The sequence below is a fragment of the Mchenga conophoros genome, linkage group LG13 (genome assembly GCF_057382185.1).
Source record: "Mchenga conophoros isolate Kocher_MC1m ecotype Shallow Benthic linkage group LG13, M_conophoros_male_GT1.1, whole genome shotgun sequence".
Lineage (NCBI taxonomy): Eukaryota > Metazoa > Chordata > Actinopteri > Cichliformes > Cichlidae > Mchenga > Mchenga conophoros.
In genome coordinates, this window is record NC_140538.1 from 5,718,702 (window position 1) to 5,745,549 (window position 26,848).

Sequence of the window (26,848 nt, forward strand, 5' to 3'; positions counted from 1 at the left end):
TGTTGATAAAAATGGTCGCTAAGAGGATTTTGGACAAAAAACCTTGTTATTGCTTGGCTTGCCAGCAGATTGCCACTGATTGTCTCTTGTAATTTAGATAAAAGTATCCAACTTTTCTGCAAACACTCTCCAACAAGTCACAAAGTGGCAGTGAAAGTTGAAAAAGTTTATGTAAACTGGAAATGAAGACCGTTCACTGGTACTGCAGTGATTTCCAGGTTACATTACATTTTTCATATTTTTATCAGTTTTTTTGGTAATTGGCAAGTATTTGCAAAGAAGTTACTTTTTTCCATGCTTCCACTTTTTCCCCTATGGGCAACAATCTGCCTGCAATTACAGCAATCACAAGGAGGCTTTAAATGAAGCATATCCTTTTGTGCCCTACAGTATTTCACGTAGCAACCTCCAGGAACCACTCACCAACTGATTTGGGAATACACATTTTTCTTCATGAGCTGGGGCTGCCAGAGGATCACTGACTGATGTCTGGGCATGTGATCAAGGCCTTAGTGAGATGTTGAGCCCTCTCATGCTGCCATAACGACTTCAAACAAAATAAAGGGCATTTCATTTACAGGTTCCTATTGTAAATTCCTGTGTTTCAAAATAATTTCAAACGCTATAAATTTAAATGCCAGAATATATTCTACAGACTGGGTTTCAGAAAACACATCAGCTTTATTTTAATAAGGAGAGATCAATCAAAGGAACTGAACATGATTTATTAATGTGCAGAATTCAATTTGAGGTATTTGCCAGTTAGACTCTGATAGTCCATCCTGGCAGAATGGAATCGGAGCAGTGATAGGGATTAGGGCAGGACCCCCCGGAGTCTAGACGCTGGTGGTAGAGATGAAGATGGCGGCTTGAATGGATCACCTATTAGTGAAGAAACGATTTGACTTTTACCAATGGGATCTTAATATCATAGCTGTTAACCTCCCTTGTGGCCATAAAACGTGGAAGCTGCAATGCCCATCATGTTGAAAAGAAAGTTCAAGTTCTCTGTTCAGCTAAAAGAGACTTTTTCACTGGGATGTCAGACCTCAGGATCTTAAGCAGAAAAACAGCCAGTTTTTTATTGATGAAAAATGTATTTCTTTATTTCTTTATGTGAAATAATTATGAAAGATAAGCAGTCAGATCAGGGTGTCGCTTCAGAACGCAACAACTGACAGCACCTTGGGTCATCCCTTTGTCGCTGACAATGTACCACCTGTTGGTCTTTTCATCATAGCACTCCACATTGCAGAATGAGCCGCCATTGTGGAAACCTCCAACCACATACAGCTGGTCCTCCAGCACTGCAATGCCGAAGTTTTTGCGAGGGTGTAACATGGGAGCAACGTTGCGCCAGTGTCTTGTTCTTGGGTCATATGCGATGACACTACGCAACTGAGTGATACCGTTAAAGCCACCAACCTGTGCAGACAAAGGACTTGTTACAGTCTGTAACGTAAAAATGTTCTGTTGTAAAAAAAGTAAATAGGTCTCCAGATTCCAAAATATCTGATTCTAGGGTAATTATAGAAATCACATTCCAATAATCCAGTACATGGTACTTGGAAAATAATACAGACTCCCAAATACAGGTACAGTAAACATTCCATGTTTGAATTTCTGTCCGTAGTAAGAGTATGTTTTAAGCTCTTCTTACTACATAGATTTCGTCATTGTAGGCGACCACGGCTCCCCCAGTCCTCCCGGTTTCCATGGGTGTGATCAGTGTCCACTGGTTGGTGTCAGGGTTGTAGGACTCAGCACATGACAGAGGTTCATCTCCAGTAAGACCACCACAAATGTACACCTAGAAATTAAAATCATGTTTAAGTCAAAATTAATAGAATTAAATGTTTCAGCTTCCAGAAAATACTTAAAAACACTAAAAATGTCTGAAGGTTCTCAGTCATCCATGTCATCGTATTCTAAGGAGCTTGGAAAGAAAAGCATCTGGATTTCTTTAAGTTGCTTGAAGACGTTTCACCTCTCATCCGAGAAGCTTCTTCAGTTCTAAGAGTCAAATGGTGGAGAGTCCCAGATTTAAGCCCTGTGGGAGTGTCCCCCCAAAAGAGACAAAGGACCCCCTGATGATCCTCTACCTAATTACATGAGCCAAGGTGTGAAAGAGGGTGTGGGTCACAATCAGCCAGGGTTTCAGGTGAGCTCATTGTGAAACCTGGCCCCACCCTATCATGTGATTTCCTGAGGTCAGATGGCCCAGGGTGTGAGTGGGCATTAAGGCGTCTGGGAAGCGAACTCAAAACTGGATTATAGATGGCAGACAGTTGGTGTCGTAAACCACCGCCTCTGTTAAAAGATGGTCGCTCACAGTGGTCATAAATGGCTTCTTTCACTCCTCTTTCAAACCATCTGTCCTCTCTGTGCAAAATGTGAACATTGGCATCCTCGAAAGAGTGTCCTTTATCCTTAAGATGCAGATGGACTGCTGAGTCTTGTCCCGTGGAGGTGGCTCTTCTATGTTGTGCCATGCGCTTGTGAAAAACTAAAAATGTTTTCATCAGATTTCTGTGTAGCTACTTTGCATAATAGTAGTAAAAATCTAAAAATGATGGTGTTATCCTAAAACATTTAGTTTTAGCAGAGGTTTGCTGCATTTATTTTCTGTATTTTGCAGACTTGGAAAATATGGATGCAGAAATTGTAAAATTACTATTTTTCACGATCTGAGGGTGAAGTAACCTTAACCTTCTCCCTGAGCTGTTGGATTAATGGTAATAGACATATTTAGTTTTAAAAAATATTATAAAACTGATACAATTCATAAACTATTCATATTTTCCACAGAAAGGTCCAGTGATGATTAAGCCCTCAAGCCGAAAAGTACATTTGCAAATCAGTGCCATGTTAAGCAAAACAAATAAAACAGGAATAAAGAAATTGCCGAGCCATAATATTCTTTTTAAAAAACATATATTTACTGAGATTAAATTAACAAAAAGATCCCAACCAAACCAAGAAAACCAAAACAATCCTTTGCAGGATTGTTATAAGTTTGCAAGAAAAAAAGTACCAACCAAGGAAAGAATGTCTTTCTCAATACTCATGACATTATTCTAAAAAAAAAAATCATTTTTTAAAAATTACTCCCATTGGCCAGATTTATAAGACTATTAAAAAATGTTTTTTTGCACGGAAGCTCACAGAAAAGTAATATTTTACTGTGCTCTCATGTTCCAGTGCATAAATTCGTTGGTTGGCTGGCTCCAAAAGATAATAAATCCCCATATGTTGTAAATCCAACTACATAGCCTTAAAAATCATTTTTACAGCCAGACACAAAAGACAAAAAAACCCCAAAACTAATCCATATGGATAGCGTCCTAGCTAAAATTTGGGTTTGTGACTGCTTTGGGAAGTGTACTGACAGATTAAGGCATTGGCATCTTTTGGTGCATTTCTAATGGAATTATTTGACTGTACATTTTATTGACGCAGCTTGTTAACCAAGGTTGTTAGCATTACCAGTTAACTTTGTCCATCACTTTCTCCACAAAACCAACATGGCAGAGATCTTCCACTACCTCAATTCCACTTACCTTACCGTGTAGTGTTGCAGCACCAGCTTCTGTCCTGGGCTTGTGCATCGATGCAATCATAGTCCACTGGTTGGTGTCAGGCTCATATCGTTCTGCAGTTTTCAGTTTCTTTTGTTTTCGGCACCCTCCCATAGCATATATGCAGCCATTCAGTGTGGCCACACTGAGAAAGCCCCGCTCTTCATGCATTGAGCCCACCTCTGTCCAGGTTTGGCTGGTGAGGCTGAACCTTCTCACATGACTTGAATAGCTTATGAAATCAAAACCTCCAATGCAATAAATACATCCATTGAGGTAAGCACAACCGTAGAATCCCAGAGAAGCATTGTGTCTCCAGCTCAGCGGCACCCAGTGGTCAGCTCGGACATTGTACAACTCAATCTTGTCACTTGGGAAATGACTCACCCATCCACCAACGGCCAATAAGACTTCAGACGGCAGGCGTGTTTGGGTCAGAGGTCTCTCCATATTGGACTCATTTAGCATCTGTATGGCAGTGGTTACCATATTCATGCATGCCGGACTACTACTCACCAGATCATTTCTGCTCACAGTGTCAACCAAGTACTCAGTGGGCATTAATAGTAAGCGGACCTGGATGAAAACAAGAATCATAAGGGAAAAAGGCAAGAAATACAACATTAGACTGTATATAAGAGTTGGACGTAGCCACCATGCCACCACACATTAGTGAAGTATAGCACTATCTCTATAATCAAAATGTCATGGAATCACCCAGATAGCTATGGTAGCTCCTGGCATCGCCTCCAATCAGCTGTGGCATTGCCCTTAAAGACCCTAACATTACCTGTAAAGAGCCACAGCATCACCTGCCAAACAGCAATGGCAGGTCATGGCATTAGCTCCAAACAAGCAGGGGTGCCACAGTCAAGTGTCAATGCCATTATCTAAGCACTGAGTAACCTCCTGCTGTGGAAACAGGTCCCACAATGAGGGTGTGTCCTGTTGTAAATGCCTAAGGACCAGTCAGTAAGTTCTGGCAGAACACTATGGGCATAGTCAACTTTTCTGTCAGAAAAGCTAAAGTGCAGTTCAGACAGATTATCAATAATGCACTTCTGAAACTACAAAACAACGGCCAGTTTTATCTGGACGCAAGTGTAAATAATACTTTGACAATTTATTAAGGACTAAATGATGAGCACCTTCTGATGCACACTCCCAAGTGAATTAGAAATAGCCCCCCCCCCCCCCCCCCCAATGTGATTAAGAATGAAGAAGAATGATTTTCCTACATTAACTCTATTACCAAGCCTTAAGTTTGAGTAATTTTGCCATTGCAATTTTAGCTTTTTACACGTCAGCCGTAAAAGGCTGATGGGTGAGCAGGTGGGCGGCCTGGACACCCAACTCTGTAAACACAATAGTGTACAATCAAACTTCTTTTTTTGCATCAGGCATCAAGCTTATGCTTTATTTTTTATTCCTAATTCAAAGTGCTACAGCGGAAGTTACTTTCTATACTTTCAAACTTTACCATTCATTCAACAGCCCCTCACTGAGTAATAAACAAAATAAATGCACTTAGAGGAGGAATTAAATTGATATCCCATTTTCAGTTACCTGCTTGAGCAGTGCGGGCATGTCACACCCACGTTCCACAGGGGAATAGTTGATCCATCTGAGAATGGCCTCAAACACAGTGCTCTCCTGCTTCACATTGAGCTCATCCTTCTCGATAAGATCTGATAGTTGCTGCACAGAGAGCTGCAGGAACTCCAAGGAGAGTGCACCAACCTCTTCAAAGTGATGGAGGATATAGAGATAGGCCTTTCCCCTGAGGTCAGGACAGTTGTGTAAGTGTGCCAGATTGCAGATACTGACGCAGTTATTTACACAAAGCTTCCTCTCCAGGAAGTCGCAGCAGGCTTGAATGACGCCAGTCACGATAAAGTTGTCTGCTTCCACCAACAGCTCCAGTACATTGTCCTCCGTCACCACAACAGATTGGGTATAGGCATATTCCAAAATGAGGCTCATTACTTTTGGAGACACAGTGGGGAAGTTGTAGACCTTGTTTGATGGTAGTGGTTTGTAGCAGAAGAGATCCCTGTGCAGATTCAGATCAACATTTTCACATTGTCTCTCTGTCATGGAACTTAAAAAGTACCTGATGTCATGCAGCTCATAGTTAAATAGCATTTGTAGAATTTTTCAGCTGCATGCTTACTTGAGCAAGCTGTGATCAAAGAGATATGAAATTAAAGTAACAAAAATCTAAAATGACTTGATTTCAAATGGGCAGTCTCCTATTTAAGGTCATCTATTCAGACATGTCCAGAAAAACATTCAGCATTGCTGCTATGTTTAGACAGACAGAAGGATATAGAGTTGTCTAGGCATTGTAGCAAATATTCCTATACAGTAACAGGGTTAGGGCGACAGGGGACAGCAGGCATTAAATAGCTGCAAATATAATAACTGAATTTCACATTATCAAATTTACTGACTAGACAGAATTGGAAAGAGCGGAAATGTCCCACTGCAACAGAAATGGCATATCATTGGCCACCTCTCAGTCTGGCCCTAAATTGATTACCTGCCTATTTAGACATACAATTTCAGCTAAACTGGTGAAGGCACAGCTAATATCACCACTGATGTGGTCCTTTTGGTGCAGGCCAGTTTGTGCACAACTTTATTAGAACTGCTGCTGCTGTTGTCGTGCTGATGAAATATCATGAGAAAGCCAGTTTATAGTGTCTGTAATCTTTCAAACTACCTCTTACAGGCTCATTGTGGAGTCAAACACAAACCTATACTATATGTGTATCCCAACAAACCTCCCAAAATAAATAACTAAATAAAAATACAGGACTGATTTTTTCCCCCTAAAAATTGCTCCAGAACATTTCTAGTGATCAAAAAGTACAGTGTAACATTGAAACCTCCCAATACCTGCTGCACTGTGTTACATGAAAGCTTTGAAGTAGGATAAATGCAGAACCAAACCACAGCCAAACAACACAGGCCTGCTCACCTGAAGTATGCACTGCAGTTGCAGAGGATGATCCTGTGAATTTTAAACTCAACATCTCCAGCTCGGATCACAGAGTCACACAACTGTCCCTCCAGAAAAAGCTCACTAAAGACAGTACTACAGGTGCTGTTCATTATTCAGATGTTACTCAAGATGTTTAAACTTCTCAAAAATCTCCTGTTTAGTGTTTTCCTTTAGAGATCTGCCTACACTTTGTAAGGTACTTTGTCTAAATTACCGATTACGTTAACTTATGCTGCCTGGAAAGTGTCACTAGTCTGTTTATATTTGAAAATCATAGTGCTTCATTCTGTTCTTCCGTTAATTAATCGGGGAAAGGATTACAAATAAACCAAATTGTATTACAAAATCACAATTTCTACCTTAGTAAATTCAATTGTATGTATGACATTTTGCAAGCCTTGCATTTTTTAGGAACGTACATAAATATATTTTGCCAAATAAAATATTTATAAAAAATATCAGCGACAAAAACAGATATTAAATAAATGTAGAAGAAAAAATTATATATTTTAACTGAAACGACCATAAAATTGAAAAAAATAAATATTTGCGTAAATTCAAAGCAAATTTCCTTTTTGTATTTTTGCGTTCATGTGGAATGGCTGCTCCGGGACTCCGTAGAGAAGCTGGTGGTTTGTTGACATTTTTCTCCATCAGCTGAGTGGCCAGAAGTTAGCCGTCGAGTTTCCGAGCAGCTCAGAACAAATCAACACCTCAGCTTTATTTTTACCCGCTGACGCTGTCATTCAGCTGTCACAAACCACAAACGCTTCATTCATGTTTTACATAACCAGCGGTGCTACACAGAAAACCAAGGGTTACTGCGACCGTTAGCTACATATAGCTAGTGTTCGGCTGCAGCTAGCCTGGCTACGGAAAAGGCTAGCGACGTTAGCCGATGTGAAACGAAGACATGGAGGGGATACTTTACAAATGGACGAACTACATGACAGGTGAGTCTTTCTAAAAACTGATTTGAACTAGCCGTGTTAGTATTGAATAATGTCAGCCAATTTTATATATGTTACAAGTTTCTAAATTAGCAGGTTAGCTAACAAGCTAATATTAAATTAAAACTGTACATGTTACTGTGCGGCTGCTGTTTTTGGTTGTAAATTAATGTAATGTTGGATTTATTTTGTCAGAATTATGTTGCTAATCAGCGTCATGCCAATGCCAAGGTACTGCTGCAAAAACTTAGTTAAAGCATTAAAAGTCATGATATACCTTGTCGACATGGTGAAATGTAAGACATCACTAGATTGTAAATGCTGAGCTATCAAAGTATTCCAAGTAATTAGACGTGGAGAAACAGTAAATACAAGTTTCGGCATTTATTATGTTCACCGTTTTACCTACACATGGGTCTTTAGCGCTTAATTAAATTAAAGCATTGAAGAATTTAAAAGTCATGATCTTTAGAGACAGTTGGAAGCAGAGTTATTCAATCTCCACTGCATGCCAGGTTTACTGGCAAAAGTCATAATAATTCAGCAATTTACAATAGCCACATTACACAAATTACAAGTATGTTTTGAATATCTTCATTAAACTAAAGTTGTTGTTGGTGGTAGTGGTGGTGTATGTTTGCAAATCAAACAAAACAAGGTCATTTTGGTGAATGCTGCTGTCTTAAAATTATTCACCTTCTTCTTGGAAAGTGCATTTAGTTCTTTGCGGTGCACCAACGTGCTTTTAAGGCATCTCAGCCATTCCTCAGATCCAAAGGCCTCAAGTTAGATTATATGAAACTCAGCTTTGGTAGATTTCATATTTGCTGGAGCCAGTAGTTTTCCCTGTTGTCATGGTTGCACAAACTGGGCTGTGCAGGCTTGACAGAAAGGTAGATGCATACAAATACCAATAAAAAGCATTATATTTGTCAAATCAAATGACAAAGTAGGTAGGTGAGCTAATTGCTGTGTATAGCTGTTATGGTCAGTGGTGTAAGTGAATCGATGACTAAAGTGCTTGTGTATGGAATCTTGTTTAGTGCAAGAAACCAAAATCCAAAGGATGTTTCTCAGGGAAGAGAACTACACATCAACTAAGCTCTAAGAGCTTTAATAGCGGACCTGCACAGAAGGCCGAGATGTTGCCGGTGTTGCTCAATGGAAATAAACACACACATAGACTGAAAAGAAGGTGGGGTCGAGTGGGTCTTCACAGAGTAAATAAAATTAAATACATTTGTGTGTCTAAACCTAAGAAGGAAATATTAGTGGATATATCACACCAAGGATGCCAGAAATGGAGCTCCCAGTTTAGAGCAAAGGAACTATAAATGTAGTAAATGTTTATCACTGTAAACTCTAAAATGTAATAGAGTAGAGTTTAAAGTAGCAAATGAGCTACTTAAATACAGGACTTGAGTGAATGTATTTATAGCCATCCATCCATCCATCCATCTTCATCCGCTTTATCCGGAGCCGGGTCGCGGGGGCAGCAGCCTAAGCAAAGAGGCCCAGACCTCCCTCTCCCCAGCCACCTCCTCCAGCTCATCCGGGGGAACACCAAGGCGTTCCCAGGCCAGCCGAGAGATATAATCTCTCCAGCGTGTCCTGGGTCTGCCCCGGGGCCTCCTCCCGGTGGGACATGCCTGGAACACCTCACCCAGGAGGCGCCCAGGGGGCATCCTTGTCAGATGCCCGAACTACCTCAGCTGGCTCCTTTCGATGTGGAGCAGCAGCTGCTCTACTTTGAGCCCCTCCCGGATGGCCGAACTTCTCACCCTATCTCTAAGGGAGAGGCCAGCCACCCTTCGGAGGAAGCTCATTTCCGCCGCTTGTATCCGCGATCTCGTTCTTTCGGTCACTACCCACAGCTCGTGGCCATAGGTGAGGGTAGGGACGTAGATCGACCGGTAAATTGAGAGCTTCGCTTTTACACTCAGCTCCCTCTTCACCACGACGGACCGGTGCAGCGTCCGCATTACTGCAGCCGCAGCCCCAATCCGTCTGTCGATCTCCGGCTCCCTTCTCCCATCACTCGCGAACAAGACCCTGAGATACTTGAACTCCTCCACTTGGGGCAGGAACTCATCCCCGACCCGGAGTGGGCACTCCACCCTTTTCCGGCTGAGAACCATGGCCTCAGATTTGGAGGTGCTGATCCTCATTCCCGCTGCTTCACACTCGGCTGCGAACCGTTCCAGTGCGAGCTGGAGGCCCTCACCCGATGAAGCCAACAGAACCACATCATCTGCAAAAATCAGAGATGAGATTCTGAGGCCACCGAAGCGAAAGCCCTCCGCCACTTGGCTGCGCCTAGAAATCCTGTCCATAAAAATTATGAACAGAACTGGAGACAAAGGGCAACCCTGGCGGAGCCCATCACCCACCAGGAACGAGTCCGACTTATTGCCGGCAATGCGAACCAAGCTCTTGCAACGGTTGTATAGGGATCGAATGGCCCGTAGCAATGGGCCAGACACCCCATACTCCCGCAACACCTCCCACAGGACACCCCGAGGGACACGGTCGAATGCCTTCTCCAAGTCCACAAAACACATGTAGACTGGTTGGGCAAACTCCCATGCACCCTCAAGTATCCTGGAGAGGATAAAGAGCTGGTCCAGTGTTCCGCGACCAGGACGAAAACCGCATTGTTCCTCCTGTATCCGAGGTTCGACTAGCGGACGAACTCTCCATTCCAGCACCCTGGCATAGACTTTCCCAGGGAGGCTGAGGAGTGTGATCCCCCTGTAGTTGGAACACACCCTCCGGTCCCCCTTCTTAAAGATGGGGACCACCACCCCGGTCTGCCAGTCCACAGGTACTGCCCCTGATCTCCACGCAACATTGCAGAGGCGTGTCAACCAGGACAGCCCTACAACGTCCAGAGCCTTCAGGAACTCGGGGCGGACCTCATCAACACCAGGGGCTCTGCCACCAAGGAGTTGTTTAACTGCCTCAGTGACCTCGCCCCCGGAAATTGGCGGGTCATTCCCCTCATCCCCAGACTCTGCTTCCTCCTCGGAAGACGTGTCAGTAGGATTAAGGAGGTCCTCGAAGTATTCCTTCCACCGCCTGACAATTTTCTCAGTCGACGTCAGTAGCGCTCCGCCAGCACTATACACAGTGCAGGTAGAGCACCGCTTTCCCCTCCTGAGACGCCTGACGGTTTGCCAGAATCTCTTCGAGGCAGTCCGAAAGTCTTTTTCCATGGCCTCTCCGAACTCCTCCCACACCCGAGTTTTTGCTTCAGCCACTGCCCGAGCCGCATTCCGCTTGGCCTGTCGATACCTGTCCGCTGCCTCCGGAGTCCCACAGGCTAACCAAGCCCGATAGGACTCCTTCTTCAGCCTGGTGGCTCCCTTCACCTCTGGTGTCCACCATTTGGTTCGGGGATTACCACCGCGGCAGGCACCAACCACCTTGCGGCCGCAGCTCAATGCAGCAGCTTCGGCAATGGAGACGCTGAACATGGTCCATTCGGACTCAATGTCCCCAGTCTCCCTCGGAATGCTGTTGAAGCTCTGCCGGAGGTGTGCGTTGAAGATCTCGCGGACTGTGGCCTCTGCTAGACGTTCCCAGCACACCCTCACTACGCGTTTAGGTGCACCAGGTCTGTCCAGCGTCCTCCTCCGCCACCTGATCCAACTCACCACCAGGTGGTGATCAGTTGACAGCTCAGCCCCTCTCTTTACCCGAGTGTCCAGAACATATGGTCGCAGGTCTGCTGATACGATTACAAAATCGATCATCGACCTACGGCCTAGAGCGTCCTGGTGCCACGTGCACTTATGGACACTCTTATGTTCGAACAGGGTGTTCGTTATGGCCAAACTGTGATTAGCACAGAAGTCCAATAACAAAGCACCGCTCGGGTTCAGATCAGGGAGGCCGTTCCTCCCAATCACGCCCCTCCAGGTCTCGCTGTCGTTACCCACGTGAGCATTGAAGTCTCCCAGCAGGACAACAGAGTCTCCAGGTGGAGCACCCTCCAGCACCCCCCCCCCCCCCCCCCCCCAGGGACTCTAAGAAGGCTGGGTACTCTGAACTGCCACTTGGCGCATAAGCGCAGATGACAGTCAGGACCCGTTCCCCGACCCTAAGGCGCATGGAACAAACCCTCTCGTCCACCGGGAAAAACCCCAACATACCGGCAGCAAGCCGAGGGGATATTAGAATACCCACCCCAGCCCGCCGCCTCTCACCAGGGGCAACTCCAGACTGAGACAGAGTCCAGCCCCTCTCCAGGAGACTGGTTCCAGAGCCCAAGCCATGTGTGGAGGTGAGCCCGACTATATCTAGCCGGTACCTCTCAACCTCACGCACTAACTCAGGCTCCTTCCCCACCAGAGAGGTGACATTCCATGTCCCTATTGCCAGTCTTGGCAGCCGGGGGTCAGTCCGCCAGGGCCTCCGCTCCTGGCCGCCACCCGGCACACAATGCACCCGACCCCTATGGCACCTCCTGCGGGTGGTGGGCCTGCGGGAGGATGGGCCCATGTCTCCTCTTCGGGCTGATCCCGGCCGGGCCCCATGGACTAAGGCCCGGCCACCAGACGCTTGCCCTCGGGCACCCTCCCCGGGCCTGGCTCCAGGGCGGAGCCAGGTATTTATAGCATTAACTTAAATGTTGCTCAGAGGAGAACTGACAGCCACACACAACCACTGAGGGACGTATCTTCTGATGTAAACCAGCTGCATGGTAACAGGACCTGAAGTGGTGTTTGACCTTAATGATGCCAGCATAACATGTCTATTAATAATAGTGGCGGAGGACAAACTATACACTGCTTGTGACCTCAAACACTCCCACTGTCATCTGCTTTTTGTCAGTTGGAAACTGAATGTCATCAGAACAATCTCCTCTGAAGGGACATTTCTAAAGAGACTTAAATTTCCCTTTTCACTTCATTGTATGATCCCTTGCCAAAAACGGTTATAGTCAGAGTTAGAGTTCAGACACTTGAAGCAGGAAATGGTCAAGATTTTTGGCTTCAAAATGCACTGATTCAACCTCTAAGTATGGGCCCCTGTCTTTGTCATATTTAATGGTAAACTGAATATCTGTGGATGTTAAACAATCGGGTTAAGGCGATAAGATAGAGTATATTCAGCAACGTCCTCTGCCTTGTAGAGTTGGAAAATTCAGAAAGGGGCTTTCATGAGTTTGATCACTATCTTCTCTTGTTGTTGACCAGTCAAATCAAGAAAACCTACTGGGCAATAATAAATAGGGATGTACCACTTACTAAATTACAATGTTTAAAATAGGAATGTGGCTGATAGCAGATGCAAATATCAAGGTCAGTCTTTTTATGTTCTTTTTTTTTTTTTTTTCATTTTTTGAGCCATCATAACTTCATGTTTACAACAGATGATTATTGGCCATTATATCCTTATCAGCACTGATAACAGCCAAAAAATGAAAGTTTAAAAAGTAAGGAAGGAAGTGACGGGAGAAATATTGATGTTGATGGTGCATAGTTTGCCCACTAGTGGGAAAATGTCTAAAAAGGGGAAAAATATCAGCATATATAGCAGATTTTTAGATCACCAGATATCAATATTGGCCTTGAAAATTCTGACTGTCCAGGCTGTACATGAAATTTCCAGGTTTGCGAAAGACACATTTTACTTGTTTAAAACTGCAACTAAATAAATTTTACTCTGTGTCACAATCTAGTGCCAGAATCTTTAAAAAAAATTTGTTTAGGTTTTTGTTTTGTTTTTTGTTATGCATGTTTTTGTTCCATAACCAACCTTTTTTTGCTACATCATGTTTTTTAATTAAAATTAAAAAAAAAACAAAAACAAATGTTAAACTGTAAAATTGAAACTAAATATCATTTTAAAATAAACAAAACTCGGGTGCAATTTTGAGAATATATAAAACCTAAAAAATCATGGAATTATAAAGTCAGTGTTGTCATTGATTTTTTTTTGTATTAAACATGTAAGTTTTTTTATCTTCAGGATGGCAGCCTCGCTGGTTCGTCTTAGAGAACGGAGTCATCTCTTATTACGACAGCGAGGACGATGTTGGCAAAGGAAGCAAAGGATCCATCAAGATGTCCGTATGTGACATTAAAGGTTAGCTCCTCTATATCTCACCCATTCTCTCTCATGGTGTCACAAAAGCAAACATATCCATCACACTAACGCTCCTCATATTTTATGTCTCAGTTCATCCGACAGATACGACCCGTCTAGAGTTGATAATCCCTGGTGAACAGCATTTCTACGTACGAGCTGTGAACGCTGCAGAGAGGCAGAGGTGGCTCGTGGCTTTGGGGTCATCCAAAGCTGGGACACTGGACAGTAACAAACACAAAGGTAAGTCTGCAATGTCTGCTCTTTTTTTCTCAGGATTGATCCGTGGGAAAATTACCTAACAAAAACTGGAAACCATTTCAGTCAGCAACAATTTAGAATAAATTACAAAGTAAAAGAACAAGCAGCCCAGTCTGCTAGTTCAATGTTATTCTGTGCGTACTTCACCACATGTCAGCCACGGGACAGCTGATGTGGCATAGAGAGACTTAAGAGGAAATGGTTAGCAGTTCAGAGATATTTAACAGCTGCTACACCAGCAGTTTTATCTGCGTGTTTACAAAGACTGCAAGCTGAGGTCAGGTGAGCCGACACCATTGAAAGACTCAGACCACCGTAATTCTTTGGCTTATCTCTCGCGCTCGGTCATTGTGTTTGGTCAGAGAGACAATATATAAAGTGAGAGTTTTATTACACTTTTTGTTACATTTACAGTAACAGCACCTTATAAACAGCTTGATTAAATATTTCACTTCTGCTATCTATTGGCAGCTCTGTATATGATTTGTTTGCTAAATGAGGAGGTTTATAAAAAGGAGAAACAGCAACTGCAGATGACAGCAGTATGCAGCATGTTAATGAGATTGTTTTATATAACCTGGTCCTGGTGTTATTTTTTTATCTTACAAACTAGATTAGTAATGTTTGTATTGCATGTATTGTCTTGTTTTATATTTAGTTTTATTTTATTTTTTAAAGTTAGGAAAGCAATATTTAGGTCAAGCCTGATGTTGCCTTAAACCAGGATGGACAATTATTTTCCCCAAGAAACTGGTTTTGTTGTGAAGGGCTACACCAATGAGTTAAATTTAGTTGTGCTCAATATTAATTTTATCTCTTTATAAACTGCTGCTGGTAGCAGTAGCAGTGGCTTTTACAATTAGGCAATAAAAACATGATATAGACATAATAAAAACTCCAGCCTTTCATAACTGTTTAATCAACATTCCCAAAACAAACCGAACAAATTGTATTGTTTTTGAAAAAATTTAAAGACCTTTAACTTTATACAAAATGCTTTACTATTTTACTCAGTCAGGATCAAAGTATGAGGTGGAAAAATGAAGGACAGTTGCATCAACAGCAAATCAAAGAGCTGTCTTTTTGCATCTGAGAGCTCTGGAATGTCCTCACATTTCTTCTCATAAAATCTCATAAATTTCTGCCCTCAGGCCCCAGACGCTTTTTAACGCTTTGCCCAGGTTGAGCTATTTGACAGCTGTGTGGTAAAGGCCACATGAGGCCAGGGCCATACAATGCTCAGGTCTACCTTAAACACTGTAAGGAATGATTCCCAGGTTCCTTGGTGCATCCTCAGCTATGACTTATCATTTTAGCCATTTAGCTGTCCACCTGTGGTCATTAATTACAGACTTAACCATTCATTATTGTATGTGAACATGATTCTCCTGTTGATATTACTTTATTTCATTCTGGAATTGCAAAATAAGCTGCTCAGTGTCTTTCATCCTGTGAGAGACTACTGTTGTGTTTTTTGATTTTATTTTGACACAATATGCATTACGGAGTGTGGATAGTGATATTGACTATTGGTTAGGGCTGCCACGATTTGTCGACTTGTCACGATTACGTCGACTATCAAAATCGTCGACGACTGATTTAATAGTCGACGTGTCGTTTGAAGCTTTGTAAGATCGCAAAAGACGCAGGAATAATAGCAGGATTTAAGAGTGTAATAACGGACTGAAACAGAAGATGGCAGCACAGCATGTACAAGGATGCCAGCTGCCGTTAAACCCCGAAGAAGAAGAAGCAGCTGTGTCCCAGAATTCATAGCGCGGCCCAGCTTAGTTTCCAACAATGGCGGCAGCTAGTTAGTTTTAATATTACTCTTATTATTCTTTCTGGGTCACAAAATAAACGTTTAACATATTTTCAGGCGAGAATGTAGCTGTGTAAACCTCAAATATCGGCTCAGTTTATCAGGACACCACATATTTTCAAAAGCGCTCCGACGTTTTCGGAGACGTCTGTTACCCACTAGCTCGATAGCTAGCCGGGGGCTAGGTCACTAGCGCCGTGAGAACACCGGACTCCCGGCAAATTGTTTTCAAACCCACCGCCGTCTTTCGCGACTCAGGTTAAATATATATGAGTCACTTAGATAAATTAAAAATGTTGTTGTTTGGCTTTTTTTTTTTTTTTTTTTTTTTTGTATTTTATTTGTTCCTGAGTAAATCGGTTTGGCTGAGATTAAAGTTATAGTTTTTACACAGCTGAATAAATGTCAAGCAGACAGCTGATTATCAGAAGTGTGAGATGCTGGAGAATATACTCCGGTGTCCTGTTATATTTTAGATAGCAAGGAGTTTATTAAACTTTACCGAAACAATCTGCAAATTTCATTAAAATTGAATAAACTATCATCTTGTCTTTATTTTTAGTTAGCACCTTAAAAGCTTAAAGCTGTAAGCTAATGATATATAAGAGCAGATGCTGCTGGTGCAATAAGCTGTAGTTTTACGTCCAGTGGATGATGATCTGATTAGTCGACTAATCGCATAAATAATCGGTGACTAGTCGACTATCAAAATAATTGTTTGTGGCAGCCCTACTATTGGTCATCTCAAAATCGAATAAGACATGGAGAAGGGTCGTCCAACTCTGCAACCCTTCCATGTACATTATCATGGAAATCTAGTTGTTTAAATATTTTAACATAAAACAGAAGTGAACAGTGGCATCATTTAGTTGATTCAGGTACACATTTATTAGTTTCCTGAACCCAACACTTCTGTCTGTCAGGTCCAGACTGTCTGAAGACAAAAATGTCTGAACTCCGCCTGTACTGTGACCTCCTCGTCCAGCAGGTCCAAACAATCCAATCACAGTACAGCGCTGACTCAGAGACCGCGCCGACTTCTGAGGTAAGAAACGGGGGTTCTTTTTACCTCAAACTTATCTTTACAATATTTCAAAGTTAGACTCAAATTATAAGAGTTTCTTTTTTCAGTACTTAAATGATATTATTTTGCTTTATTGTGTATATGTGAAAGAAATTATTTAAAAAGGAGGCATTTTACCATTTAAAAAAAAAAAAAAAGGAACCTTTAGTGCACACAAAAGACCCATCAGGCAGAAAGATGTCTAAAATTAAATCAAAATTATTTCTCAGTTTGAAGCTTGAAGGTATGTGAGTAAAAAAAAAAAAAAAGATGATTGGTTATTCGTCTGTGTGTCTTCAGGCCTCGCTCCTCAGTGCCACATGTGCCACTTTCATCAGGACTCTGGAGGAGTGTATGACCTTGGCCAATCACAGTTTGACTCCTGACCTCCGACCTCCTGAAAGGGTAATTTCACCTTCTCTAGCTAATCAAAAGCCTGTAATTTAGGTTTAGATTAATAAAAAAAAAGGTCAATAATATCTATTTTCTCTAACTCAAAAGTTGTTTAATTATTCAGTTACAGTAGATAAAAGATGTTTAATACAACATGAGTAATAATATTCAAGAAGAAACATCCTCCGTAAAATAAAATACAATTTTGTATCTTTGTTGACACGACCGATTTTTTTCATTTATATTCCTATGGTTTGTTCGAGTTTCACAATGTGCCCGTGATGTTCAGCAGTACAGAGTGCTCTGGTGCACAAAACCAGAGTCATTAGGCGTTCTGTAATTGGATAGAAATATTGTGTAGTTGTAGACTTGGCAAATAACAGTGTGGCATAATTGTTTTATTGTAGATTTTATTTTGTACTCATACACTCAGGGTAAAACATTGAAGCAGACGTGACAGGAGAGGTTAAGAAAACACTTGACCTCGAGCAAAATGTTATCTTCACTGATTAGTTTACTATATTTTTACAGTAAGAAAGAAATCGAACAGAATTCAATAAAAATGTTACTTTGATCTTTTACTTGTTTCATTTATAAACAGACCAATACTTTTTTTTATAAGGTGATGACTCTGTTTTGTATTTTGAAAGGTGCACCAGTCACTCAGGTTACCCTCACACAATGCACAAAAATGATCAAACTGTTCAGTCAATTTCCATTTTTAGTCTCAGACACTTTTCATTTCCTTTTACTTATTTTGTATTCTTTTCACTGTACTTTGAACATTGTAATACCAATACCTACAGGCATAATAAAAAAAAATCTTAATCTGCAACAGAATAATTCCAATAATGCTCAAGACGCAGGTCTTTATTTAGACGTGCCAGATGGAAATAAAAAGTTAACAAAATGGCTTAAAGTCTAAATGTTTTCTCATTTTACAGCTCATCGAGGGATCAGAGATATTTAGAACAAAAACAAAAGTGAAGGTCTTGAAATTGTTATCAGGTTTTAATTGAACTTAAAAAAAATCTAAATGACCAAATGTGTCACTTTCTGTACAGATGAAGCGGTCAATCAGTCACCCTGGAACATACAGCTTTGACAGGTGAGTGAAACACGTACACAAACCATCATGAATTTAAAGTTGTAACAAAAAAGAGGTGACTTAAATTCATTCAAAGTCACATTTAAAGTTTCTTGTAGACTATACTCAAGTTTGTTTATGAAGCATATTTATTACAAACATGTTGTTCAAAGATCTTTACGTGGGAAAAAAAACCCTTGGATGCACCAGGGGCGATTCTAGCTTCAAACTTTTATGCAGGCTCAGCCTCCAATCATAATATCATGCACACAATGCCTTGCAGTTACAGCATTGTGTTACAACTTGCCTTTAAAAGCAATTCAATTCAATGTGTTTTCACAGATTTAAAAGTAATAAGCTGGTTTTAGGGTGGATCGTTTAGTCTGAGGCAAAGACTCGATCAGAGTTTTCAAACTAGAATTTTTAGGAGGAAGTTAAAGAACAATAAAGTAGATACAAACATGCACAGCATTGTTTCAGTATTACTACTTAAAGTAAAATTATTCAGTACAGACACTGAAAAATCATCCTGGACAGGAAGCAGACTTTTACGTGAAAGTTTTTGAATTTGTACAAGCTTTCAATCTGACCCTGTTCTCCAAATAAGAAAGGAATTACTGGAATGCTGATTTTGGCCTCCAGGAGGCAGAAATGTAGTATTTTAAATATGTCAATCTGAACTGGCACAACTCAGTGTAGACTTTACTACAGCAGGTACTGAAGAGTACTGGAGGATGGACACGTCACACACTAATTATTATTGTCACATATTGGCATTTTATAGTCCGTGTGCAGTGCTTTGCACACACGTCACCTTCTGACAGCAGAGTCACCATCTACCTGAGAGCTAATTCAACAAAGTGACTTGTTTTGTGTGTAGCATGATTGCCTTTTTAAAAAAAAAAAAAAATCATGTTTTGTTGATGGATTCTGTAAAAAGTCTCGTTCCAATGGTTGGACTGAGATGCATGGCAGGACACTTTTTAAAGTAATGGTGTTACATACATCTGTTACTGGGAGATGTTAAAATTATAAAGTAAGTGCTTTTTCAATTGCTGATGACTGCTGCATCACATAAGAATGAAATAGATGTTAGGATATTTATCAGACTCAACTTCATTTGTTCACTTTAGTGATTTAAAATCTGCTGACATTAATGCCTAGCATAGACAGCAGGTATTATTAAAGCAAATAAAACCTGTTAAACCCTCAAGTGACTGCTATTTTAGCCACTGAAATGACTGAGTGGGTTCATTTATGACTCCATTAGATTTTGTACAGGAAACCTTTTTCCTTTTTCCTTACAGCTTTATGTGTTAATGATGCCTATACTATTTACTTTTCCCATGACAATATTCAGTTATTGTTTATCAGTAATATGTTTTGGGCACAAAAGCGTCAACCTCACAAAATGTCAGTTTAGTTGTTTTCATCGTGAGTTTGGGTCTCAGGTGTCTGCTAGTTCTCGTGAGCACCACTTCACTGCGAAACATCACTTTGCACATAGAAAATTACACCAAAAATTTGTCCACAGTGTTAAAACAAAAAATAAATGACCCACCTAACTACCCATTAACCCTGTCACACCTGTGAAAAGTTGTAACACCTCACTTGGTTACTTCAAGGTTAAGTGTTCATACGTCACTCCGCTTTACAACAGTTTCTACTCCTTCTGTACTTGTGTCTTGGATCTTTTGGGGGGAAGCTGTTCACACACCATGCAAAAAATAAACTGAATATTTTAATTTTTGTTGTTGTTGACCTTTACAAATCAAATGTAACGGCTCTTCACCAGTTTCTCAGAAACCAAACTAGTTCTTTAGGTTTTCTCAAATCTGTTGAATGAAAATGACTGTGAGGATTTAAAGGTCCCTTCATTTTTGTTGCTGGTTCATTTAACTTTCAGAGGATGTCATTCTCTGTCAAGAGGACAAAAAGCAAAGCAAGCGATAAAATTTAAACTCATGATTGTGGAAAAAAAAAAGGTTTTATGTGAGATTTGATGTGGAATTGAACACATGAGACATCAGGATGAAACTAAATATTTACAGCACAACCTGTAAAGTCCAGTGTGATAGTGCTGAGTCACAAGACTGACAGATTAATATGAGTGCAGTAATAATGTCTACGACAGTGAGTGGCTATGAAGCAGCCCAGTGGTCTGAGTGGAAATTGTACAGTATTATGAAGATTATATATTGCATTTATTTAATGAGTAACGACAGCTTGTTTATGTTCTTGTGTTTTGGAGTCTGATTGTGTGATGAGCAAATGCTCCTGCATCGTCTCAGATGGAAGCGGGGCTTTGCTCCAGAAGCAGGTTTAATGGAAAACTGGAGGCAACTCTGGGTTTTCTGTTGTAGTTGGACTGCAGAAATCCCAGGTCACATAACTCACTCACTGGCTGCTTTTCTTCAACAAACCCTGAATATAGTAATGATATTATTTATTGATAATAATAATAATAAGAAGAAAAAACACAATAATAATTAATAATAACTGAACTAACTCTGATCAGCTGATAACTAACTCAGTTATCAGTTTAATAAACTTGCTTTCTGTAAAGGAGCAGTTGACAGTCTAGATAGTTCATTTATTTTTACAGATTTTGTTATTGTTTCAACAACTGATAATTAAGCTGGAATCAGTTGGAAGCTTCGTATAAATATGTAAGAGTTCTTCTCACATGTTCAGGACTTCTTTAGCATTAGAAATGTTTATTTATATAATTTAGCACGATTCTGATTGCAGTTTGATCTCTAACTGGACAGGACTGTCGAGTCCGATGTCACTTTTGCTTGTTATATCAAATGTGATTGGTAATTGCTGAAATAAGGCAGTCTTAGTATTATGGAAAAGCACCTAATAAGCTGCCTTTCCATAATTCTAATGACCATGGCACCTAGTGTCTGCCTTATTTCCAATCTAGACATAAACATTTGCCACACAAAGGCTCATTTGACTGCAGTGCAGATGCGTGACAGGCTGTGCTGCATCAGCAGTGTAATTCTATAATTTCAAAACATAATGATTTGGGGAAAAAAGAAGTTTCTGTATAAATGTCCATTTCTTAGATTTGGAAATAAAGCAGACACTAGATGCCATGACTGAAATTAAACAATACTGAAGCAAATGCTGTATGCGGTGGCTAACCGCCTAACCATGTTTCTGTCAAGGTTGGCGGGGACCACAGTATTGGGAAGTCAGACAAACACACAATAGTTGAAAATATTTCAAGTTTGGAGAAGAATTTGTTTGACACTGTTGCTAAATCCTATCAGCTGAGATTCTCCGTTGTTGTTGTTTGAGGGCAGCTAAAGCTTGCATTGTTGCTTGTCAGGGTCCTGTGGGCAGCAGTCTGAGCAGAGATGTCCAAACATCTCTTCCTTTTACTTCTTGGTAGTTTTGTTCTCCTTCTGGCTAATAGGGGTAAATATTTGTGGATGACTTTTTTTTTTACTGTTCACAAAACCTCCCCATTAAATTACAGCTGTAAGACACACTTGTTAAATAACACTACTGCGGTGAGAAAGTTTTCAGTTTCTCTCAATCTTTTTCATTACTTCTCCTCCTCAGGTCAGGTGTACTGAAGGAGTACGTGAGTGGAGGTCAAAGGTCAACTCAGCGGAGAAACCGTACCAACTCTGACAGCTCGGTTTATGATACTGAACGTAAGACATAACATCTTTTTATAGTCTGCATAAGTGACACTTCAGAACTAAATAAAGAGAAAATAGTAGAGAGACTTAAACACATTAAGTTTTTAAGTGATATTATATGAGCTAATTAGTATAAGTAGGTATAGTTACATTCAATATGAATTCTTACAACTGAGCTGAAAACATGTTTTGTATTCAGTACTGAGAGTTAAAGCCTGTATGACCCTTGGTTGAGTTTACCAATGGCTGTTTCAGTGAGTGGTTTAACTACGTTCTTTGTAGCTTTCTGCACTTTCCGCTGTGTAACTCGATTTTGAGAATCCTGAATGAAAGCGACCCACCTGTTAATATATTTGTTTTGTTTTCCAGGTTTGCTGCCTGCTCTCAACGGTGACTCGTCCTCCATTCCCGAGGAGAGGGCAGGCAGTGTGAGCCCAAAGACCACGCCCACTGACACAGACACTGACCTTTCCATCTGAAGACCCCAAGATGCCCATCCAAACCCTGATAAACTCTAGAAGATGTCACAAACGCCACCAGATCATTATTTGCTGAGATACTGACACCATTACACCAAGGATGAACATTTTCGTTGTAGGAACGTCCTTCACAAGCTGTTTCTCAGCTAATTGCCAAACAAAAGCACTTTGGATTCATTAGCTTTCATTTCATGAAGTCTTTCAGTTGCACAGTATACACTAGACTGACGGAAATTCAGTCCCAAGCTGAAGTTCGAGAAATTGAGAGTATGAATTATATGAAGCTTTAACCTGATGAGGTGAGAGGACTCCACACTGTTAACCTTTCAGATTTAACCATGGATACTTTTGTAGTCATGTAGTTGTACTTGAAGTCCACATCCTGGATTCAAGGAAAATTGTAAGTATCCCCAGTCGATCCAGCGAATTTCCTCAGCTGGAACCAGATGATTGTATCAGGCAGCTCCATGACGCAGTGTGGACACGATGAACTATGAATTCCTGGTTTCTGGAACAATTAGATGCCAGGGCTGCTTTAATCAGAATGTACTGAAGGTTTGTTGTGTTCTGAGGTTTGTTTGTGCATCCAAAAACTGACCGCAGAGCCAAAAGTTTTGTTCAGTGGCACTTAGACAGGATGTTGAAATCCAGCAACTGTGACGCAAAAGCATCTATTTTTCTGGCTTTTCCTAAAGAGCCCCAAATTACTTCTTTCCTCCCGTCTTCTGTGTTCTTCTTCCAGGCCTCCAGCTGAGCTCATTGCCGAAAGCAAAGGCAAAAAAAAAAAAACGTTCTCCATCACTCTCCGTCCCTGCTTTAACGAGTCTGCTTGTGTCTTCAGATGTTTGCCAAAACATAATCACCTGCATTAAAGCTGCCACCTTTCTTTTTCCAGGCGGTCATGCTCAGCCTGGACCGTGTTACGCTCTTTGCAGCTTGTCCTCGTTTTGAGCCGAGTTTCACCTAAACTCTTAAGACAAGTGAACAGAAATACTAAATTTCAGATAATCTAGCTGGGAATGTGAGCAAATCTTTGAATTTCTTAATTATTTCCTTGAAGATGTGACCCTGACACCACTCATTTTAGGGTGAATATGAAAACTGAGCTTTTTAGCAATCGGTCACTGACATGACTGAAGCATTAATGCTAGCTCAGGTCATATTATATTTGTGTGTGTGGTCACTGTGTCAGATTAGGAGATGTTTTAGAAGATGGATTCAGTTTTGGGATTTAATTGAGGCGGAAGTGCCTTCAAGCTGCATTCCTTTTGATTGCCAGCAGGGGGCGACTCTTTGTGCTGCCTAGTCTTTGTGGAACTGTGAAGGTCGTTTTGTAATTTACTAAAGTCAGAAAGGAGAATCATCCAGGTGCACTCGTAGACTTATGACTTTTCAGTTATTTGTCCTCTGTTTCTTGGTCACATTCATCACTTGTTCATCAAAATTCTCTTCAAAACAACCGAATGGTGGCGGATAAAAACTTTGCCTTTTGAGAATGAGAGTCACCACAGATGCCACATCCCAGTCAGTCACACTTGTTATCCAGCCTTTTCAAATGAGAGAACCAAAGTGTTGTGTATAAACTGACATATAGTCTGTTTTACAGTCCTGCGTTTCCAACACTGGCAACATCGTTTCTCTTTTGTTTTTGTCATTTTCAGCTTCACGGAAAACTGGAGAAGGTTCCGGAAACTGAAGCGTAAAAATCAAAAACCTTATCTGAACCTTACTGTGATCTGATCTCCTCTTTAAGGTCATTTTCAGCATGTCTTTTTCTTTCCTCCATTCTGACCACTCTCACTGTGTGACTTCACCATGGACCTCACATTAGTGCAAAGAACGAACATCAACTTTTACTTTAAACTGATCCAGAGTTTGTGGATGATCATCGTTGGTGATGAGAGCTGAATCTTTAGCTATGACCAAGCAGTTTCCAGTCAAAGACCAGAGTTTCCAAGTCCAAAGGCAGCACATCAGGTTGAGGAAACTTAGAAGAACGCTCTGCATTTTTTTTCAACATTTATCTGGTTGTGCATCATGGATTCGTTCCCCAGCACAAGGCTGTGGATACAGAGTTCTGCTGTAACATCCTGAGGTGTCTGAGGGAGGAGATTCAGATGCAACGATCTGAACTGTGGGGATTTTCAGCCACAGACATTCAGGCTTCGCTCACCACCTGTCTAACTCCCCAGATTTGCCTCCCTGTGACTGTGTTCACTTCCTGAAAGTATAAAATCATGAGAAGTATAACTGTTCAGACACACGAGAGGCGATCAAGCGGCGTCGCAGAGGAGCGAGTGCAAGGAGACAGCAGCAGTCATCTAAAAACTGCAGCCACACTGGTGATCAAACGTTTACAGTGTTTGATTTTCACATGTTGATTCCCAAAACCTTATCAAACTTTAAAAATATGTAAAGCTTAACGTTTCAGACGATGATGTATTGTTTGCAAAGTGTTGTCTTTGTAAATTTCTTTCTGAGGAGCTGCAAGGAGGAAAAAACGTGTTTGTGCCATTTGAAAAACTGCCTTCAGATAGTATCCACAGCAGGATAAACAGTGTTCACCACCAGAAAATAAAAAAAAACACAAGATATATAATTTTCTGTGGCTCAGACACTCTAAAGGTCAAAGTGACACATTGAGTGGAAGAAGACATTTAGATTTGTGTGCGTGTGTGAGAGACGAGGAAGGCTGTCCCAAATCTTCACACATCACCTTTGAAGTCTGCACAGTGTCGTGTCACGCCACGCCACGCTTGCGTTGTTGTTCAAACACAGAAAAAGTAGTCATGTGAAAACAAAGCAAACACAGTGATGCTCACCAACGTTCCCGGCAGAATACTGAACTGAAAAAACCCCCCAAATATTTGATGCCGTAGTGCGTTTGTGTTTACCTTAACGTCACTCGTGCCAATTTAGATGGACCACGTCTGTTGTATCCTAAGCTTTGTGAATTTTGTGGGTGTTTTGAAACAGACAGTTTTCCTAGTAACTTTACAGTACTTTCCCTTAACATCCATTTTTCTTTCATGTGGTGACTTTTGCACTCCAGAGTCTTTTTTTAAAAAAATATTTGAGAACTAAATAAGTGGATTATAGTGACAATGGTACTGCGTGTTGGAAATCGTGATGGCTGTGAAACTTTGAAAGCTGCAGCCTTAAATATATGAAAACTTCTTGAAACTTTTCTTCTGTGTATTATTCTACTCGAATGTCTGTTCACTCTCTGTGATGAAGACCCAGAGGTGCATTTCCTGTGTATAATCAGAGCTGCACACAGTTTAAACTTTGGATGTTAGCTTCATGTCCTGTCACTGACCTGTGATGTTACTCTCATCTGCAGAGAGCTGGTAGATCTGTATTTGATCATTGTGTGGGCCCATATAAAATAAAGTCTACATTTTGCCAAATTTTCAGACGTGATAGCACGACAACAACGCTTAATGAGCTTTTGCTTCTCTGACTACTGACGTGGTCCACCGGCTGGTTCGGGACATATTTGGGCCTCATATATGATCCATTTTCTGTCCAATAACACAGATGATAGATTAAATCGATCAAAAACTGGACTTTTTTTTAATTTTTTTTATTATTGAATCACTTATTAATACAGTGAATTTTTAAAAAAGTTTTAGATTTACCTTTACCTATGGTCGTGAGCTTCAGTTAATGACCGACAGAATACAGTTGACACCGCTTCTCTGAATTGAAAGAGCCAGCTGACATAGTTCGGACTTCCAGGGGCAGATCCAGCACACTCAGGAGAGATTGTGGCTCTCGGCTGGTTTGGGAATTTCTCAAAGAGCAGGAGGTGGGAGCATCCATGCCCCTGTGCCCAGAGAAGCCGTAGACCATGCATAAACAATGAGCTGATGAATGCAGGGGAGAGAACTCATCAGAATATATTTGCTGAGCTATGTAAGAAGAATATTACAAACTCTAGATATATGAATTTTAAAATAAATATAAAGATGTTTTTCTTGCTGTTCTTTTGCATCCAGATATTGAGATCCCGCCCATATCTTAATGAGTCATCTTTGCAAGTACGGGGAGGCTGACTGTGTTACGTGTAAGCCGCCCTTTCCACATTTCCATGCTAAGCAAACTGTTTAGCTGTAGATTCATGTGTTCAGGATTCTTTGGAAACCCCCCCCCCCCAAATAAATAAATAAATAAATAAATATCCTGCCCTTAAACACCTCAGTCAACAAGCTCTGATGTGAGAGAGAGAGAAGCTTAAATATTACACTCCTGAGTTACTCCCAAATCTCTTTTTTTCTTCTTGCGGATTATTTTGTATTTGTTGTGGCCAAACCAGCAGAGATTTTCATGCCTTAACTGTCTCTGAGTGACGTAAGTGGTTGTATCAGATCAGATTTTCATTGTCTGAATAAAGAAATGTTTGAAACTGAAGGTGGTTTTTTTTTTCCTTTCATATTTAAGGGTTTATATAGAC

General features: G+C 41.0%; 2 protein-coding genes across 6 annotated transcripts; one reads left to right on the forward strand and one right to left on the reverse strand.

Annotated features, from left to right (window-relative positions):
• Window positions 1–1,125: 1,125 nt before the first annotated feature.
• On the reverse strand, window positions 1,126–8,363 carry LOC146560738 (kelch-like protein 10). Of its 4 annotated transcripts, none has more exons than XM_085296153.1 (5): window positions 8,232–8,363; window positions 5,145–5,631; window positions 3,561–4,154; window positions 1,661–1,810; window positions 1,126–1,425 (listed from the first exon to the last, which is right to left on the reverse strand). In XM_085296153.1, the coding sequence occupies exons 1-5, from the start codon at window positions 8,249–8,251 to the stop codon at window positions 1,126–1,128; spliced, it is 1,551 nt and encodes a 516-aa protein (XP_085152279.1). In that variant the 5' UTR covers window positions 8,252–8,363. The 4 variants fall into 4 exon arrangements, with proteins under 4 accessions (XP_085152279.1, XP_085152281.1, XP_085152280.1 ...); XM_085296155.1 differs by lacking the exon at window positions 8,232–8,363 and adding an exon at window positions 6,562–6,830 and having other exon boundaries at window positions 4,095–4,154; XM_085296154.1 differs by lacking the exon at window positions 8,232–8,363 and adding an exon at window positions 6,562–6,830 and having other exon boundaries at window positions 3,966–4,154.
• Window positions 7,184–26,805, forward strand: plekha3 (pleckstrin homology domain containing, family A (phosphoinositide binding specific) member 3). Of its 2 annotated transcripts, XR_014894789.1 has the most exons (9): window positions 7,484–7,538; window positions 13,512–13,628; window positions 13,722–13,871; window positions 16,635–16,756; window positions 17,075–17,179; window positions 18,232–18,275; window positions 21,831–21,925; window positions 22,283–22,691; window positions 24,054–26,805. XR_014894789.1 is itself a non-coding variant. In XM_085296156.1 (8 exons), exons 1-8 carry the CDS (start codon window positions 7,499–7,501, stop codon window positions 22,390–22,392), a joined length of 783 nt encoding a protein of 260 aa, XP_085152282.1. In that variant the 5' UTR covers window positions 7,184–7,498; the 3' UTR covers window positions 22,393–26,805. The 2 variants fall into 2 exon arrangements, 1 of the variants encoding a protein (XP_085152282.1); XM_085296156.1 differs by having other exon boundaries at window positions 7,184–7,538; window positions 22,283–26,805.
• Window positions 26,806–26,848: the final 43 nt, after the last annotated feature.